Source organism: Cibotium barometz, chromosome 34, assembly GCF_041138505.1.
Source record: "Cibotium barometz isolate CiBa-2024 chromosome 34, ASM4113850v1, whole genome shotgun sequence".
Lineage (NCBI taxonomy): Eukaryota > Viridiplantae > Streptophyta > Polypodiopsida > Cyatheales > Cibotiaceae > Cibotium > Cibotium barometz.
Window position 1 is genome coordinate 37,654,966 of NC_141079.1, and position 18,303 is coordinate 37,673,268.

Sequence of the window (18,303 nt, forward strand, 5' to 3'; positions counted from 1 at the left end):
TGAATGGGAGCGGCTCATCCTCCTTTAGTCCTACCTTGGTACATAGGTTCCGCCCGTCAATCTCGGGCGTGGAGGTAGTGCTCTCTGGTATCCCTGTGACTCGGATGTTGAGGCGCCGGATCCGTCGCATCTTCTCTTCATCAAGAGTAGACTGCATCATGTGTACATCTTCTTGTACCTCCTTCTTGATGTTCTTCTTCATCACTTGTACATCTTCTTGCACCTCCTTTTTGATGTTCTTCTTCATCACTTCTACCCATCCTTCGCGGGCCGCCTCCATTTTCCCCTCGATTGTGTGGGTGAGGGTTTTGGTGATCTCTTCTTTGATTGCCTCTTTGTCCACCTCAAGAGTCTCTCCTTCCTCCCGTGGACGATCGCGTAAGGATGCCACTTCGCCCTTCAAAAGGTTGATTTCCTCCTGCATGGCGAGCTTTTCCTTCTCCCACTCCTCTTGCATGGTAAGCTTCTCTTCCTTCCATATTTCGGCTTCGGCCTCCAGCTTCCCCATGCGCGTCAATAAGTCCTTCTTGATGGCGGTGATGGTGCTGTCCAATGTCTTCTTCTGGTCCTTAATAAGATCCCTAAGGATATGATCAAGCTGGCTGATTTTGTCATCTACAAACCCTCCCATTGTAGAGGGAGGGAATGTTTGAAACATAGTTACCGCGGAACGGGAACGTTCCGGGAACGTCGGATGCTAGAACGGGAGGGGAACGGGAACGGGAGCGGATCGGGAACGTCGCGGAACGCCACATCATATGACATGTCAGCATATGACACAAAAAAAATGTAACTTTTTGTATACGGATAGCCAAATATGCTTCATAATATTTGCTCCCCCAAGACATGAACATACATTTCTGCAAGTAAAACTTATTAAAAAAAAAACCCCGGAACGTCCCGACGTTCCGGGAACGTGCCTTCGCTCGGAACGGCGTTCCGACGTTCCAGGAAGGCGGAACGACGTTCCGTGGTAACTATGGTTTGAAAGGAGCAGGTAAATATGTGGGAGAGAGAGAGAAGAAATGGATGAAATTCAAGTCCCCATTATGTTGTTGCCTTGGGGACCTGAGCAAGGGTGGGTGGGAAAAGGGCGCAGACGAAGGGGGCGAATGCAGGCGAACAGTGACAGAGAGCGAATGCAGGCGAACAGTGACAGAGAGGCCTGGCGAAAGAGACGGGCTGAGAGGGAGCGAATGCAGGCGAACAGTGACAGAGAGCGAATGCAGACGAACAATGACAGAGAGGCCTAGCGAAAGAGACGGGCTGAGAGGGGGCGAATGCAGGCGAACAGTGACAGAGAGGCCTGACGAAAGAGACGGGCTGCACACAGAGGGGGCGAATGCAGGCGAACAGTGAAAGAGAGGCGCAGGCAGGCAGCGGGAGGGGTGGGCGCAGAGCGAAACGGAAGGGGTGGGCGCAGCGGGAGGGGGGGGCGCAGGCAAGCAGCGGGAGGGGAGAGCGAAGAGCGGGAGGGGTGCAAGCGGGCAGCGAAGCGGGCAGCGAAGAGCGGGAGGGGTAGGCGCAGGCAAGCAGTGGGAGGGGGGGCGCAGGCAAGCAGCGGGAGGGGAGAGCGAAGAGCGGGAGGGGTGCAAGCGGGAGGGGTGGGCGCAGAGCGAAACGGAAGGGGTGGGCGCAGCGGGAGGGGGGGGCGCAGGCAAGCAGCGGGAGGGGAGAGCGAAGAGCGGGAGGGGTGCAAGCGGGCAGCGAAGCGGGAGGGGTGGGCGCAGGCAAGCAGTGGGAGGGGTGGGCGCAGAGCGAAGCGGGAGGGGTGCAAGCGGGCAGCACAGAGAGAGAGAGAGAGAGAGAGAGAGAGAGAGAGAGAGAGAGAGAGAGAGAGAGAGAGAGAGAGAGAGAGAGAGAGAGAGAGAGAGAGAGAGAGAGAGAGAGAAGTAGCGATGGCTGTAACTGTGTGACGCCTGTGTGGTTGTGCAACTCTTATGAGCGAAGAAGCCAACTACAAGAATGTTGCACCAGTACGCGCAGGCAGGCGAACTGATCCACGCAAGTAGCCGGACTGGTACACGCAGCCAAGCGTATGCATGGCCAGACGAGTCTTGCAACAGTCGACCAGGTACGTGTACTCGCTGGTGGCCAGGTACGTTTGCAATCGATCAAGTATGCACGTATAACCAGGCGTAGGCAGGCGCGCAAGCGACCAACTGCACGTGCAGGCAACAGCCGATTGTTGCAGGCGGGTACACACGTGCAGGCAGAGGCGGCCAGGTACGTGTGCAAGCGGTGCACATAGGCAAGCGAACAGGTGGCGCAGAAAATAGCGAAAAGCATAGTCGGGTGGTTTTTTTTTTTTTGCTTTTGTTTTTTTATTTTATTTTTTTTAAAATCACCTTTGCTTTCATTTTTTTTAACATGCGCCTAAAGGTTTTATTAAACCCACACTTTAGAAGAGGGTTTAAAAAACCCACTTATTGCTTTGTAAGCGTTTTTTTAAGCAAACCAGAAAATATATATATATATATTACCCAAAAAATAAAACACAAAAGCAAAAGCTAAGTTACCTTTTATGGAAGCCTTTATATTCCCCTTAAGCGGGCTTCTTGCCACACATCTCTCAAACTCTCAAGCTCTCTAGCAACTCTCCTTGTGCAAGATAAATATTCTCTCCTCTTGCCCTCTTCACGATATCGACCCAAGAATCCGAGTTGGAGCCCATTCTCGAACGTGAAGACCTGCCGGCTATACGGAAGCCACCGATGCCGATCTTTTCGATGATTTTGTTTCAAAATCAGATTTCCAAGAGTTTAAAGTTGCTCTCAACGCTTCTTCCTCAGAACGTCAAGCACAAATCGCCGCGCAGATGCAGGCTTTACAGAACTCCATCTCTTTGTTGACCACTACCCTATCTACTCTTTCGGGTATGGATACCTTGGCACCTGCTTTAGGCCCCAATATTACTCCGAAATACTTTGGGGGCGAGTAAAAGCAGCGTACCAAGGAGATAGTGGATACTTGGCTACATAAGTGGCAAGTCCATTTTCAGTTTCATCCATATGACGATGAAAAAAAGATCCAATTAGCAGCAAGTTTCCTCTCAGGCAAAGCTTTGCTTTGGTGGAAAGAACTCCACCCTAAACCAACGACTTGGGCACAGTTTGAAGACGTCTTCAAGAAAGAATTCCTCAAGAAAGAGGATGACTATGATGTTGTTGCCCGGTTTGCTACTTTGACCATGACCTCGCAGAACCTCACTTATGAGGTCTATCTCCAGAAATTTAGGAACTTGCAGATGAAAGCTACGAAGATGGATACCACAACTCTTTTGGGTTTCTTCGTAGCTGGTTTACCCAACTCATACCGTTTACAGGTTAAAAACAATAAATGCAAAACTTTGGACGAGGCCATTCATTCTGCTCGTATCTATGATGATACAATGGTCTCTTCCAAGTCTAAACCCGTTACCGACCAGGGGAACAAGCACAAAAGGAAGTTCTCCGCACCGTTGGCTAGCACAACAGAAAAAAGTCTTTGGACCAACCTTCGAAGAATTCAGCTTTGACCCCAGCGAAGAAAAAACGTCTCCTCAAGAAGGAGGAACGTTGCTTCATCTGCGAACAAAAAGGACATATGCCTAACGAGTGCCCGAAGCAAAAGGGTGCAAAGACCAACGCAGGACCCAAGCCAAAGGCAACTAACCAGTTATCTTTGACAGGTACGTCAGTTACTGTACTTTCTCGCCCTCCTACATCTTCTGATTGTCTGTTCAACTCTAAAGTTTTTGGCTTACATGATCTTCTCCGAGTTTATGAAGAAGTGAATGGCCATAGAATCAACATTCTTCTAGACCCTGGCAGCTCACACAGTTTTGTTAATTACAAACTTGTGGAGAAATTGGGTCTTGACATAACACCCAGCGATTATACCTATGAGGTACGCCTACCTGTGGGTCGGCAAGTATGGGATCGAAAGGTGGAGACGCTACCGATCCGGATTGAGGACTACAAAGATACTCTGGAATGCTATATTATGCACCTAGAACATGTAGACTTGTTATTAGGGATTGAGTGGTTTAAGACTCTTCAAGTCCAGATAGATTGGTCTAGTCATATTTTTTCTTTTGAACATAGGAACACCCAGTATAGTATCTTAGGTGATTGTATACATCCCTCTCAGAAACCTCTTGTAAATACAGTTGATTTTGGTAATATAATGGATTCTTCTTTGTATACTGCTTTCCATTGTGTATTGATTCCACTTTCTTTATTTCTCATACCTTCTATGGATGTCAATGAATTAAGTGTATTTGAAAGCAAAGAATTACAGAAGATACTTGATTCGTTTAAAGATGTATTTCCTAAGGAACTGCCATCGAGCTTACCACCTGAAAGGGCAGTAGATCATCGTATTAACCTGATCCCTGGTGCTCACCCTGTTAGTATTCCACCTTACAGGATAAGCCAAGCTGAGGAAGATGAGTTGGCCAAACAACTCGAAGATTATTTGAGGATGGGCCAAATCCGTCCAAGTAAATCACCTTGGGGTGCACCTATGTTGCTTAGGAGAAAGAAGAACAACACTTGGAGAATGTGTATAGATTACAAGAGATTGAACAAGCTGACAATTAAGAACCGTTATCCTCTCCCTAGATCAGATGACCTGATTGACCGGTTAGCCGGAGCGAAATATTTCACGAAGATAGATTTACGTACTGGCTATCACCAGATACGTATTCATGAAAGGCATGTCGAAAGAACCGCCTTTCAACTAGGTATGGCCATTACAAGTTTCTCGTATTACCTTTTGGGTTAACCAATGCTCCAGCCACTTTCCAGCAAATGATGAACGATCTTTTTTGTGAACATTTGGGAAAATTTGTGGTTGTGTTCCTCAATGATATTTTGATATATAGTCGTACTTTTGAGGATCACGTTAGACACCTCACGATTGTCTTAACTATTTTAAGACAGAATCGACTATATGCTAAATTAAGTAAATGTGAGTTTTTCATGACAGACATCATTTACTTGGGACGACACAAGATCACTAGAGATGGATTGAGCATTGACTATGACCGAGTTCAGAAGGTTTTAGCCTGGCCTATACCGCGAACAATGAAACAACTTCGTTCTTTTCTCGGTTTTGTTGTTTTTCTTCGGAAATCTGTGCGGGAGTACTCTCAGCTCACACTACCGATGACCGACTTGTTGAAAAGTCGTGGACGTAAGTCAAATCAGCCTATCACTTGGAATAACGATCTGGATATGGCCTTCAGACTTTTGAAAGATAAAGTCAAGGAAGCACCTATCTTAGCATTACCGATCCTAATCGGCCTTATGTTCTTGAAACTAATACCAGTGACTATGCAATCGGGGCTGCTCTATTTCAAGATGATAGACCTGTTGCTTTCGAAAGTAAAAAGCTAGACGACACTCAATTTCGTTGGCCAACCCTTGAGAAGAAACTTTATGCTGTGATTCACGCTCTCAAGGTTTGGAGACATTATTTATATGGCTCCAAGTTTAAGGTATTGACTGATCATCAGTCAATCAAGTATGTGTGTGATGCGGATGATTTGAGAGGAAGGAAAGCTCGATGGGCTAAATTAATGCAAGATTTTGATTTTGAGATTCGTTATAGAAAAGGATCCATGAATAGTGTCGCAGATGCGCTTAGTCGAATTAGAGAGGTGAATACTTTGTCGTTCACCGAGATTTCTACTGACTTATTTCAGTCATTGAGAGGGCTTTGCAGGACTGATAGTTATTTTGGTCCATTTTGGCAGAAGATCCAGGACGGGAGCTCATTGATTGACCTAGACTCAATGACTGAGCAGCATAAAATTCAGGCTGCAGGAGGCCAATGGATGATTCGGAATGGTTTACTATTCCGTAATGACAAAATTTGTGTACCACAGATCCCAAACATTAGGTCCAAGATTCTTAAGGAGTGTCACGACGCCCCTTTTGCTGGACACCCTGGGGTACACAGGACATTATCGTTAGTGAAACACACTTTTTATTGGCCGAAGATGAAAGGGTATGTAGAAGATTATGTTCTCAAGTGTCAAGTTTGTCAAGCAAATAAAGCTGAACGCTTTAGACAGGCTGGGTTGTTGCATCCTTTGCTAATCCCAGGCAATAAATGGGAAAGTATTTCCATGGATTTTATTACCGGATTACCAAGAACACATCAAGGCCACGATTCTATTTGGATTGTCGTAGATCGCTTGACAAAAATGGCTAGATTTTTACCAACCCGAAAGACCATTACAGCTACGCAATTAGCAAGACAGTTTATCGAGCAATTGTTTAGACTGTACGGGTTACTGCAGGACATAGTCAGTGATAGGGACTCTAAGTTTACAAGTGATTTTCGGAAACTTGTTTTTGAGTTGGAAACAACTTTGAATTTGAGTTCCTCATATCAGATTTTGGAGGATATGCTTCGAGCATATGTATCCAAAAGGCAAAGTTCATGGGAGGATTATCTTCCTATGTTAGAATTTGCATATAACAGTACTAAGCATAGGAGTACGGGTTTTAGTCCTTTCATGCTTATGTATGGTTTTCAACCTAGATCACCTGTTACAGTGGGATTCTCAAGACTTCAGCATGATGCAGCACGTAATTTTTTACAAGATGTGGAAGAAATGTTACAAGTTGCGAAGGATGTATTAGAAGTGCTCAAGACCGAGACAGATTTTATTCTAATAGACATCGTTCACCTAGAGAGTTCTCTGACGGAATGATGGTGTATTTACAAGTTCCGAAAGATTCTGAGACTTTACGGACAAGTCGATCTCCGAAATTATCCCCTAGTATTTCATGTCAGTAGACTTAAGGAAGTATTGGGTAGAACAGACCAGTTAGTTACTTCTCAAGAAATCATAGATATCGAGGACATGACATTTGTTTCACACGAACCTGAAAAGATTCTTGGATTTCGTGAGAGAAGATGCTTATCACGAAATACAAGATCAAGTGGAAGGATCGTGTTGAGGAGGACACTACATGGGAGACATCCACTACTCTTCAAAGAGATTACCCTGGCTTTTTAGTGAGCTCAAGAATGAGCTCTTAGAGGAAGGGGAGTATGTCATGTGCACAGTGTGTATCTACCGTGTGCTACACGCACATAAGACTAGCTTCGAGGTTTGAGGAAAATTGGAGCTAGGCAAGCTAATTGGCGAGCTGAGTTAGGGATAAACTAACGGGAGGACACCCAAGTATGGACGGACGGGCGCCCAAGTGTGGACGCCCGATGACCGGCCAAGAGCCTATAAAAGGGTGGCCAAGGTTAGTCATTAGTTCATAGAGTCTCGCGTGTCTTTGTGAGAGCTCTATGGTCAGGAGCCTGGATCTAGTGCAGACGTGCACCTGCTTTATGCAATCGAGGCCGACAACAATCTTGAGGCCCGCGAGGGTAGCTTCGTGGCGGTATGGGACGTCACGAGGTAGAGATTGGTCGGTACGTTCATCTAGTTAGCTCAGCTCATGGCTCGATGGGGACAGCCAAGTCTTGTGGGCTTGCCCACGGCTGTCAAGGTTGGGAGGTGAGTCAGGCCTGCACCCCCTTCACGTTTGTTTGGTTTGTTTGCAGGTTTCGAGTCTTGTACCAGGAGCATTCTACGAGGAGATCCTATGGGGATTTGACAAGCACTGGGAGTCTAGGAATGCAAGTGCAATCGTGCAGCTCATGCAAGGCCTCATACCGGAGTTTCATTCGCAACTCTAGCAAATGGGCACACCTTGCAGAGCAACATGCAGCACACGATAGTTCACATCGCATTGACCACGGCAGCCAAGGAAGGATCGTTCACCGGAAAAATCTGGGACGTCAAAAGGCAACCAACCAATTCAATCCAACATCACTCCCATATCCAATGCTTCAAAGCTCACACCTGAACAGTAAAAATTACCAAGAAGCATCGATACTACACACATTGTCAAATATCGGGACATTTTGACAAAGAGTGTGGTCTAGAGGGGGCATCAATCCACGACCTAACACACAAGGATCCTCACAAGAAAACAAGCAAGGTTAGTGGCCTCGGCCTTCCCAGCAAGGAAACCAAGGACACACCATACAAGGTCCCCAACCATCTTACCAAACTCCTGAGGGTTTGACTAATTGGTCAGTCATCACTCCTCAGGGCCCTATGGTCAATGTCACTCAGACTGAGTCGACTCTTGGTCCTTCTTCCCAAGGGAAGAAGCATTCAAGGACACGACATGGCAAGAAGCCCATCATAGCTTCAGCCAATGTTCACGTTTGTGAACTACCCAATCAATCTGATGTGCCTCCCGAAGCCCACCCCTCCTTCTTTGTGGGCATTCCATACCTTGGACTGTCGACAATCAAGCCACTCAACACATGGAGCGCCATCCCAAGACTTTTCCTCTCTCAGCGTCCTATTGGCGAAGCTGTACAATGTGGCAGCAATTCCATGATGCCCATCCAATCTGTCGGAACAGTAATGTTCGACACCAATGCAGGTCCAAACCTTGCCACATTGGACAATGTGCTCTTTGTTCCCAAGTTGAGCATCAATCTGCTTTCTGTTCTCAACTAGCACAACTCAACCATGGAGTTAACAAACGAGTTGTCAAGGTGATTGATGAGACTACTAGTCTCGTTGTAGCCCATGGCAAGCTACCGAGAACGAACTCTATCTCATGACCACTTTCTTAACCACACCTACCTCTGAGGACTCTGAGTTTCACTAGGTTCGCGCCTGTGTAGCCAAAGCACCCTCTAACATTGAGCAACTATGGCATTACCGCTTTGGTCACTTACCCTATGACACGCTATACGAGCTATCTAGGGATCAATTGGTTGAAGGCATACCCTGCCTCACCGAGAATGTTTGCAAGTCTTGTTAGTTGGGCAAGCAACATCGCATGTCGTTCCCACACCAAGCCACTCATCGAGCTCAGGGGATCCTAGGTTGATTCATTTCGATCTAAGTGGACAAACATCCTTGTTTGGATCTCTCTATTACTTGCTAATAGTAGATGACTACTCAAGAAATATGTGGGTCTATTTCTTGAAACACAAATCCGATGCTTTCTTCTACTTCTCCATGTGGGTTCGGTTAGTCACTAACCAAATGGGTGTCTGCATTGGCACAGCCCACAATGACAATGGTGGTGAGTTTATCTCCCATCAATTTACTGAGTTCTTGCAAGAGAATACCATTCAACATCAACTCACATCTACCAACTCCCCCGCACAAAATGGGATGGTTGAACGCAAGAACCGCACTATCATGGAAATGGCACGCTCCATGCTATTTGCAAGTGAGTTGCTAGAACGCCTACGGTCAAAAACTGCCAACACGACAGTCTACCTACTAAATTGATGCCCGATAGTTGCCGTACCTGGCAAGACGCCGTACAAGGCATCCTTTGGCGAAAAACCCATTGTCAAACATCGACGTGTCTTTGAGTGCCGTACGTACACGCATACCCTGAACGATACATGAGGCAAGCTCGAACCGCGGATTACCCTTAGTAGTCTAAGGCTTATCGAGTCTTTGACCCAAGACAAGCAAAAGTCCTTGTTCATTGAGACATCATCTTTGATTAACAAGATGTGCTTAAACTTCCGCTGCCTACTACACCCACACCACCTACTGAAGAGACTCCTCCAATGTCAACTGAACCAAACATCCTGTCTGTACATTACACCGGGGCCTCTGTTGTGGGTGTTAGCAGTCATCTCCTTTCTGTACATAACACCAGGGCCTCTGTTGTGGGTGTGCCTGCCTAGTTTTGGTGTTCCCCCATTTCTCCTCACTCTCCATATATTTTTCCTATTTTTTCTGTGTGGGAGGCATGTCAGCTGTATCAGATGTTGGCCGATTGTTGAGTTGCTACCCCAACTGTCCTGGTTATCTGCTGGCTGCAGCTAGTGACCTAGCCGACTTGCTTTTTGCTAGTCGTGGGCTACTGTTGCTGGTCGTGTGCATATATGCTGCTGTCAGCCTGTTTTGGACTGGCCGACCAGTAGCCTAGGGCCATATAAAATGACCCCTTGCCCCCCCACACTTGCTATTGTATGATTCGGGATTTTCTTGTGTATATATGGCAGAGTTACACAGCTTCCCTCTCCCTCTCATCTGCGTTTTGCTCTCTACAGCAGTTGTCTTCATTTCCACTATGCATTCTGATAATAAGGGCATGGTGTGTTATCTTGTGCTCTATGTTGATGCCCTCATCATCACTGGTTTTCATGCTGAAAAAGTCAAAGATATCATGGCACAACTGCCAAGTACCTTTGAGATGACCGATATAGGCCTTCTCTCGTATTTTCTCGGCATGGAGGTGATTCAGCACTCTGACGATATATTTGTGTCACAGCAAAGGTATTGTCTCCAACTCATTGATTCATACATCCCTGAGGCAACCCCACTGGACCCTAGCATCAAACTATCTAAGGAAGTCAATTCTCCTCCACATGAAGAGCAAGCCTACCGCCAACTGGTTGGAAAACTCATCTAGCTTTCTCCTCAACCAACTATCGATGTCTACAGTGTTGGGTGCATCCACTCAGATAGCATGGGGAGGTCGAATGATTTCGGAAACACAGAAAAGATGATGTTAGAAGCAGCAGTAATTTCGGTTTCTCGGCGAATGACGTATCCTATAGCACTTCGGTGCTAAGTCAGTATTTCAATGCTCCCAAAGAGCCTCATTGGAATTCAGCGCTCAGGGTTGTTCGTTACCTAGCAGGCACTTACAAGGTTGGACAAATGTGGACTCATACTTCGTGGGTTCAACGATTCCGATTGGGCCGGTGACATTGATCTCCGACGTTCGCATGGTGGCTACATGTTCTCACTCGGAACTAGTCCCTTGTCTTGGTTGAGCAAGAAGCAGGACATCGTTGTTGGTTCTTCCACTGAGGCCGAGTACCGGGCCTTATATGACGCCACCACCGAGTTGATGTATCTTCAACATCTACTGGAGGAGATGCTCTATCTATGGACACCATGACTCTGTCTCTTGCTGTAAACCTTTCAGGTTTTCCTCAGGCTCCCCCTCAAACATCAGCCATATTCGCACCATGCTCCCTTTGCTTCACCTAACCCTGGCAGTTGCGCTTCTTCTACCCCTGGCAACAATACGGCTACAACAGTCTGTAACATCGCTTTGTTTTCTTTCACGAACTGCACGAATCCCATTTGCTTGGCATCGAGATAATTCAGACGCACCCCCTGCGCAAGGAGTCTCTGCAGGGAACACGACCATGGTTTAAAGGAAAAAAGAAAATAGGCTACCTATCGTGCAAGGTGGTTTAAGTCTAAATGAAGCAGCAACGTTCACATATTCAAAAACAGCTAAATCTGATGATTGACCAAGCCGTACACGGCGCATCAAACCAGATCTCACATTGAGTTATGGCGTCTTCGTTTGTTCAAATTACAGTTCTGCAAGAAGAGAACGATACACATACCAAATCACATGTCTACACAAGCGCAATGCAATGCCGGCATCTTCAGAAAAGCAAACTAACCTGGACAACCATGTCTGCTTGTGAGGGGTGATCTGTAGACGAGGGCGGCATCACAAGGGTCGCATCGGCCTCCATCGCTTCAAAATCAGAAGACCTGGCCGTGCATATAATATCTGTGTTGTTCGTGAGAAACCTTAAACGTTGTGGAAAATTAGGGTTTCTGGCGCCTGGGATACCAGATTACGGTTTCTAAGCGTTCTGCAGAAAGACTACGCTTTGCACACGATGGACAGTCCTTAAGGCGTTCGCTCGTGTTGAAGAAGAAAGACAAGTAACGTTAAGTGATGCTAGAATAAGTCGGTCCGAGACTAAACTACTCAACCAGAAGAAACCAGGAGCTTAGCAAATATCCGTCTTTCTCTTCCTTTTGTATTTATTTACACATGCTGAAAATACTAGGTATTTACACATGCTGAAAATACTAGGCCCACATGGCATCAGGGAAGCCTAATAAATACAGGGAAGTAGGCTATGATTGAGCATATAGAAACACCAAGCACGGTGACATCAGCTCATGTAGCGGTAACAATTCCGCAATCCCTATGCAAAAAGCAGCATAAGTCACATGGTACATAGCAGTGGGTGCCTAAGAGTCAACTTGGAAACCAACTACACAAGTATGAGAAGGGCATCAATAAGGAATCAACAAGAAAGGTTCAAAGAGGAGACAAGCGACAAAAATGGTCTTCACAGGTAAGCTGGCAGTACTCCAAACAAAACAGCACTCCGCAAAGCCCTCATAAGCAATGGGTTCGAAAGGACTTGCTAATGGCACAAGGTTATTACCATGGCAATACAACAGTATGGGTGCCCAAACTCCACCCAGTGGCCACTGTTGCAGATACCTCCAAATTCAAAGAAAAGGGCAGTAAATGCATTTAGAACCAACTCCCAACTTAAACAAATGCTAGGAGTGCACAAACACTGGTGTGGAGAAAGAAACCAACCCAACAGGATGGGTTAAAGATAACAAACCCATACCTGTAACCACCTTGATCAAGGAGCTGGATAAGGCCATTGAAAAGAAGAAAAAGAAGGTGTAACAAGTTGACACCAATACAAACCCCAATCCACAGGACTCACTAGAAACACTTTTCAGGACTCACTAGGGAAGAATCAAGCACTCTCACATGGAGTTTAAACACCTGCAACAACATCTGCTCAGAAGTGCCAAAATACCACCTTGGTTTCCATGGCAATAAAAAGATGAAGGTATCCATTACTCAAAAATAAATACAAGGTAAAAAATGGGTATCATTCACTTTATCCAATCATATGAGACATGGGTATCATTCACTTTATCCAATCATATGAGACATGGGTAGCCTTAGATAAACCGCACCTTGAAACCACCAACGCACAAGTACGCAGTGTGCACTTGACAACTACGAAAGTTTAGGGATTTTTAAGTGTTAATGTTCCCATCAGAAATAATTCCTTGGTTGGGAAGGTGTTTGTCATACCTGCAGGTTCCATGGAGGAGGAGATGATCCTAGGACGATCCTAGATTCGCGCCAGCAACTGTAATATCCAATGGGACATTAGCTTATGAAGCAAAAAAGGCAACAATTCCGCAATCCCTACTCAAAAAAGCATCCCAAGTCATAGGGTACACAGCATTGGGTGCCTAAGGGTCAACTTGCAAACCAGCTCTACAAAGATGAGAAGCACATCAATAAGGAATCAACAAGAAGGGTTCAAAAGGGAGACAAGGGACAGAAATGGTCTTCACAGGTAAGCTGGTGGTACTCCAAACAAAACAACACTCCACAAAGCATTCATAAGCAATGGGTCCGAAAGGACTTGCTAATGGCACAAGGTTACTACCAAGGCAATACAAGAGTGTAGGTGCCCAAACTCCACTCAGTGGCCACCGTTTGTAAACACCTCCAAATACAAAGAAAAGGGTAGTAAAGGCATTCAGAACCAACTCCCAACTAAAACCAATGCTAAGAGTGCACAAACAATAGTGTGGAGAAAGAAGCCAACCCAACAAGATGAGTTAAATATAACCAAACCAATCCAGGAGCTGGACAAGAACCTTGAAAGAAGAAAAAAGAAGATACAACAAATGGACACTGATACAAGCCCCAATCCACATGACTCAATAGAAACGCTGTTCAGCTGGGTGGAGGGAAGAATCAAGCACTCCCACAATTGATCGTAAATCAATTAAATGCCTTGGACTCAATAGAAACACTGTTTAGTTGGGTGGAGGGAAAATCAAGCACTCCCACAATTGATCGTAATCAATTGTGATCGTAAATCAATTAAATGCCTTGGACTCAATAGAAACACTGTTCAGTTGGGTGGAGGGAAGAATTAAGCACTCCCACAATTGATCGTAATCAATTAAATGCCTTGGACAAACAATGTCTTTGCATTTCAAACAAAGTTCTTGCATTTCAACAATGTCTTAAATTGTCGAACTGCTGCCATCATCATTCAGTGCATGGTGATCATCCTTACACAAAACTCCGCTTTGCGGTCTGATCCAATAATGCAATAAATGAAACCTAAAAACTTCACGGCCAAAACCTGCAAACTCACGAATATGGCTAAAACTTGCAACCTCACAGAAATCCATCTCACAGATTTCCATCTCACGGAAATCCATCACACGAAACTAACTCTCACGGAAATCCATCTCACGGATTTCCATCTCACGAAACTAACTCTCAAGGAAATCTATCTCACGGATTTCCATCTCATGAAACTAACTCTCACGGAAATCCATCTCACGAAACTAACTTTCACGGATTTCCATCTCATGGAAATCTATCTCACAGATTTCCATCTCACGAAACTAACTCTCGGAAATCCATCTCACGGATTTCCACCTCACAAAACTAACTCTCACGGATCTCACGAATTTCCATCTCACGGAAATCCCTCTCACAGAAATTCCTCTCACGGATTTCTATCTCACGGAAATCCATCTCACGGATTTTCATCTCATGGCTTTACCCCGTTTCATGTGATTACCCCTCACGACTTGCATTTTCACGCTACTTAATTTGACCTTGTCATATCCCAGCTAACATACCCCGTTCATTGCTCACACCACTAACACCCTTTCCATCACAATTAACCTTTTTACCATTGAGAAGAAGAAGAAAAAAAACAAAAAAAAACAAGGAGTGGCACATGCCCCACCAGTCTATGGACTGATCTTTTTTCCGTGTACAAATATCGACCTTAGATCCAAAAGCCGCAAAGACCCCCACGGTAACACAAGCCAGTGTGATGGGATCCCCGGTGAGCCAACTGAAGAGACCAACACAGGGCCCGAAGATGAACTACCTGGGTCCATACGCCCAGGCTTTCCATGGTGCCATCATCAGCAAAGAGATCCACACAACACATGGAAAGGTGGCCTTGCAGTATCATAGCGCAGAGTGCCTCTAGATTCTGGAAGAGGAAGAAGTTAAAGACAAGCTAGAGAAAGTGGGCCTTGGTAGGATGGCACAGGTTCTTCCCCGGAACATAGATACATAACTTTGTGCAGAATATATAAAGACGTATGACAAAGCCACCAAGAGGGGGATAGTAACAAAAGCAGATGGCACCCACGGAGCAAGTACTGATCACAAAATAGTTAATACGTGAGGCTCTGTAGCTCCCACCACCAGTCAAGATACATACACACACCTTTGACAAGATGCCCCTAGATGCCATGTTGAAGAAGAGCTCCTACAACTCTAATGGAGTTGAATACGAGAACATCAGGGATGAAGCCACAGAAAAGGCATGCAAGGCGATGTCATTAATCATGCAACTGAAGCCAGTGGACAGGTACAATAGGGTGCCATTGAACCGAATCGCAAAGGTGCATGAAGAAAAGGAGGAGGATTGGGCATATTACATCCACAGGCAAATGGAGAAATACCTTAAGGCCCATCAATCAAAGATTTGCAACCCGTACCTGATGACACAGGTACTGAACCATGTGGCTAAGAGGCCTCTCCCAGAACCAGAACCAGAAGAGCGAATGCAATTGGCACTCCTCACAAAGCAACCACCAGTGTTGAACGGCTGCCGAAATGCAAGAGGGACAAGCTATACTCATGGAGACTAAAGTAATAATGAAGGAGATCAAGAGAGGAAGGAAAAAGAAGACTAAAAAAAAAGATGAGAGGCTTCATACCAGATGTGGCTGAAGAAACACAAAGAATTGAGACTGAGCTCACATAGGAAATCAAGTCATACTAGGAAGTACTAGGGTAGCAAGAAGGAAGTGTCACCGAGGCCACACAAGAAGAGAGGACGGAAGCAAAGCAAATGACTCCTCCTTAAAGATTGCTCAGTTCATCTTCAAAAACCTGTCTCCCTTTAAGAATTCTACTGGCGTTGCAGCCAGAGCCTGAAGCAGAAGCAGTGCCAAACGAAAGAACCCCAAGAACTTAAAGAAGCTATGTCGCTCCTAGTGCAAGTCACAGAAGTGCCATTAAATACAAGGGCTGACGATACACCCTGTCCAAGCAAAAGGCCAAGGGCTGACGATACACCCAGTCCAAGCAAAAGGAGGCGTCTGGAGGATGAGGAGGTGATACTAGACACTTTATTCCTACACAATCTGGATTATGACAAATTCTTTCAAGAAACTGTGGAAGGATTGGATGAGCTACTGAATCTACCACATGCAAGATTGGAAGGAGTTATGGCCACAAGTGCTTCACTGTGTGGGAGCAGGAACAACAGGTATGGAGGTGCCATCTCCTCACAAGCCATATGCTTCATTATCACAATGCTACACTCTTGAAGCAAGTTCAAAAGGCAAACAACCAAGTACAAACCTTGCCACACTCTGGAAGCAAGTTCAAAAGGCAAACAACCAAGTACAAACCTTGCAAGAGCACCTAACAATGGCAGAGACCACCCATGGGGATGTGATCTTGAAGAGTTTAAAGGCAACCGAGGACTAAGAAGCCAGGTACCAAGCGGAAAACAATAATTTGGTTCTCAGCCAAACTATTTTGCAAAGAATTAAAGAGAATACAGAATTAAAGAGAATTAAATCCAATTTTGTAAAAGAAGATACCCAAAAATGAGTAAATGCTCACATAAGATGAAGAGTTGACTATGTACAAAGTTTATTAGTAAGAAACTATGAGTAATTTTAATAGTATGAGATATTTGGGTATAATGATTTTATTTTGACACATATGTAAGAAAGGGGAGTCCCTTCAATACTCACATAAGATGAAGAGTTGACTATGTACAAAGTTTATTAGTAAAAAACTATGAGCAATATTAAAAATATGAGATATTTTGGGTATCCAAAAATGAGTAAATGCTCACATAAGATGAAGAGTTGAAAATGTACAAGGTTTATTAGTAAAAAACTATGAGCAATATTAAAAATATGAGATATTTTGGGTATAATCATTCCATTTTGATACATATGTAAGGAAGGGGAGTCCATTAAAGGAGATGCATATTTCACATGCTTGAATGAGTTTTAAACTCAAAGATAATGTGATATTTTTATATCTCCTCTCTCTTGAACCAAACCAAATCAAAAAGGAACCAAACCGAATCAAAAAAGAACCAAACTAGGTCCAAATCTAGTCCAAATTCAACCAAATTGAAATTGGAAAATTCTAGAAATCAGTTAGCTTTGGTTAGAGCCTCCCTCTCCTATAAATAGAACATGAGTCCTTTGAAAAAAAAGGAGGAGAATTTTACTATATTAGAACTATGCTAAAATAATGCTAATTTTTACTATTCTCTAAAATTCTCTCCAAATTGGAGAAATTGGAGCTTCCCTCTTTCTTCAATCCCCATTGGTGGCTCCATCAACATACTAAACCAATTGATTGGTTGGGGGCCTCTACCGTGAACAAAGAATCAAGCAATTTGTAAGGTAAGTGGTGAATTTTGATCTTTTCTATAATTTCTCAATGTTTCTCTCTTCTCAACCCCTCTCAAGCTTGAGAAGCTTAATTGGAATGGTTTTTGAATGCTATTGAAGTAATTAATGAATGATAGTAAAGAATTACATAAATTTACATTTATGCTTAATTCTAATGGTTTTTATGTAATATCTCTCTCTCACTCAAGAAATGGTCATACTCATGATGACCTATTCTCAATCCAAATAAAGCTTTTCATAAAGCTTTTCCTTAATCCAAGATTAATCTATACTTAAGACCAAATTAATGGCTTTTCCTATGCTTTTAGTTTATGTATTTCATGAATGTTGATGATTCAATCCATTATGGGTTAATAATCCAATGAGGGACCATTCTAATCATTCCCTTAATGATAAGCTTTATCTTTTAAGATAATTGAGATTTATCAGTCATAGCAGCGGAGCTATGGTAAAATTTTTATAAAAATTACACATAAAATAATTTCATTCAAAGCATGAAAAGAGGTCTTCCTACCATATTCTAGGAATTATCATCCTAGATTAATTAAAAGAATTTTATTGTAATCATGGAGATGTGGATGTATGCATGTAGATGTAGATGTATAGATGTGGATGTGAATGTGGAGGTGGATGTATGCATGTAGATGTAGATGTATGGATGTGAATGGGAATGTAGATGTAGATGTATAGATGTGGATGTGAATGTGGAGGTGGATGTATGCATGTAGATGTAGATGTATGGATGTGAATGTGAATGTGAATGTAGATGTGGATGTATGCATGGAGATGTGGATGTATGCATGTAGATGTAGATGTATAGATGTGGATGTGAATGTGGAGGTGGATGTATGCATGTAGATGTAGATGTATGGATGTGAATGGGAATGTAGATGTAGATGTATAGATGTGGATGTGAATGTGGAGGTGGATGTATGCATGTAGATGTAGATGTA

General features: G+C 44.2%; 1 protein-coding gene across 2 annotated transcripts in view; it reads right to left on the reverse strand.

Moving 5' to 3' along the window:
- LOC147618986 (uncharacterized) overlaps positions 1-11,818 on the reverse strand; it is a 53,513-nt gene extending 41,695 nt beyond the window's left edge. For both annotated transcript variants that reach the window (XM_086774195.1, XM_086774194.1), the window contains exon 1: positions 11,476-11,818. In XM_086774195.1, the coding sequence (XP_086630321.1) occupies positions 11,476-11,550 (75 nt within the window). In that variant the 5' untranslated portion in view covers positions 11,551-11,818. The remainder of the gene's footprint in view (positions 1-11,475) is intronic.
- Positions 11,819-18,303: the final 6,485 nt, after the last annotated feature.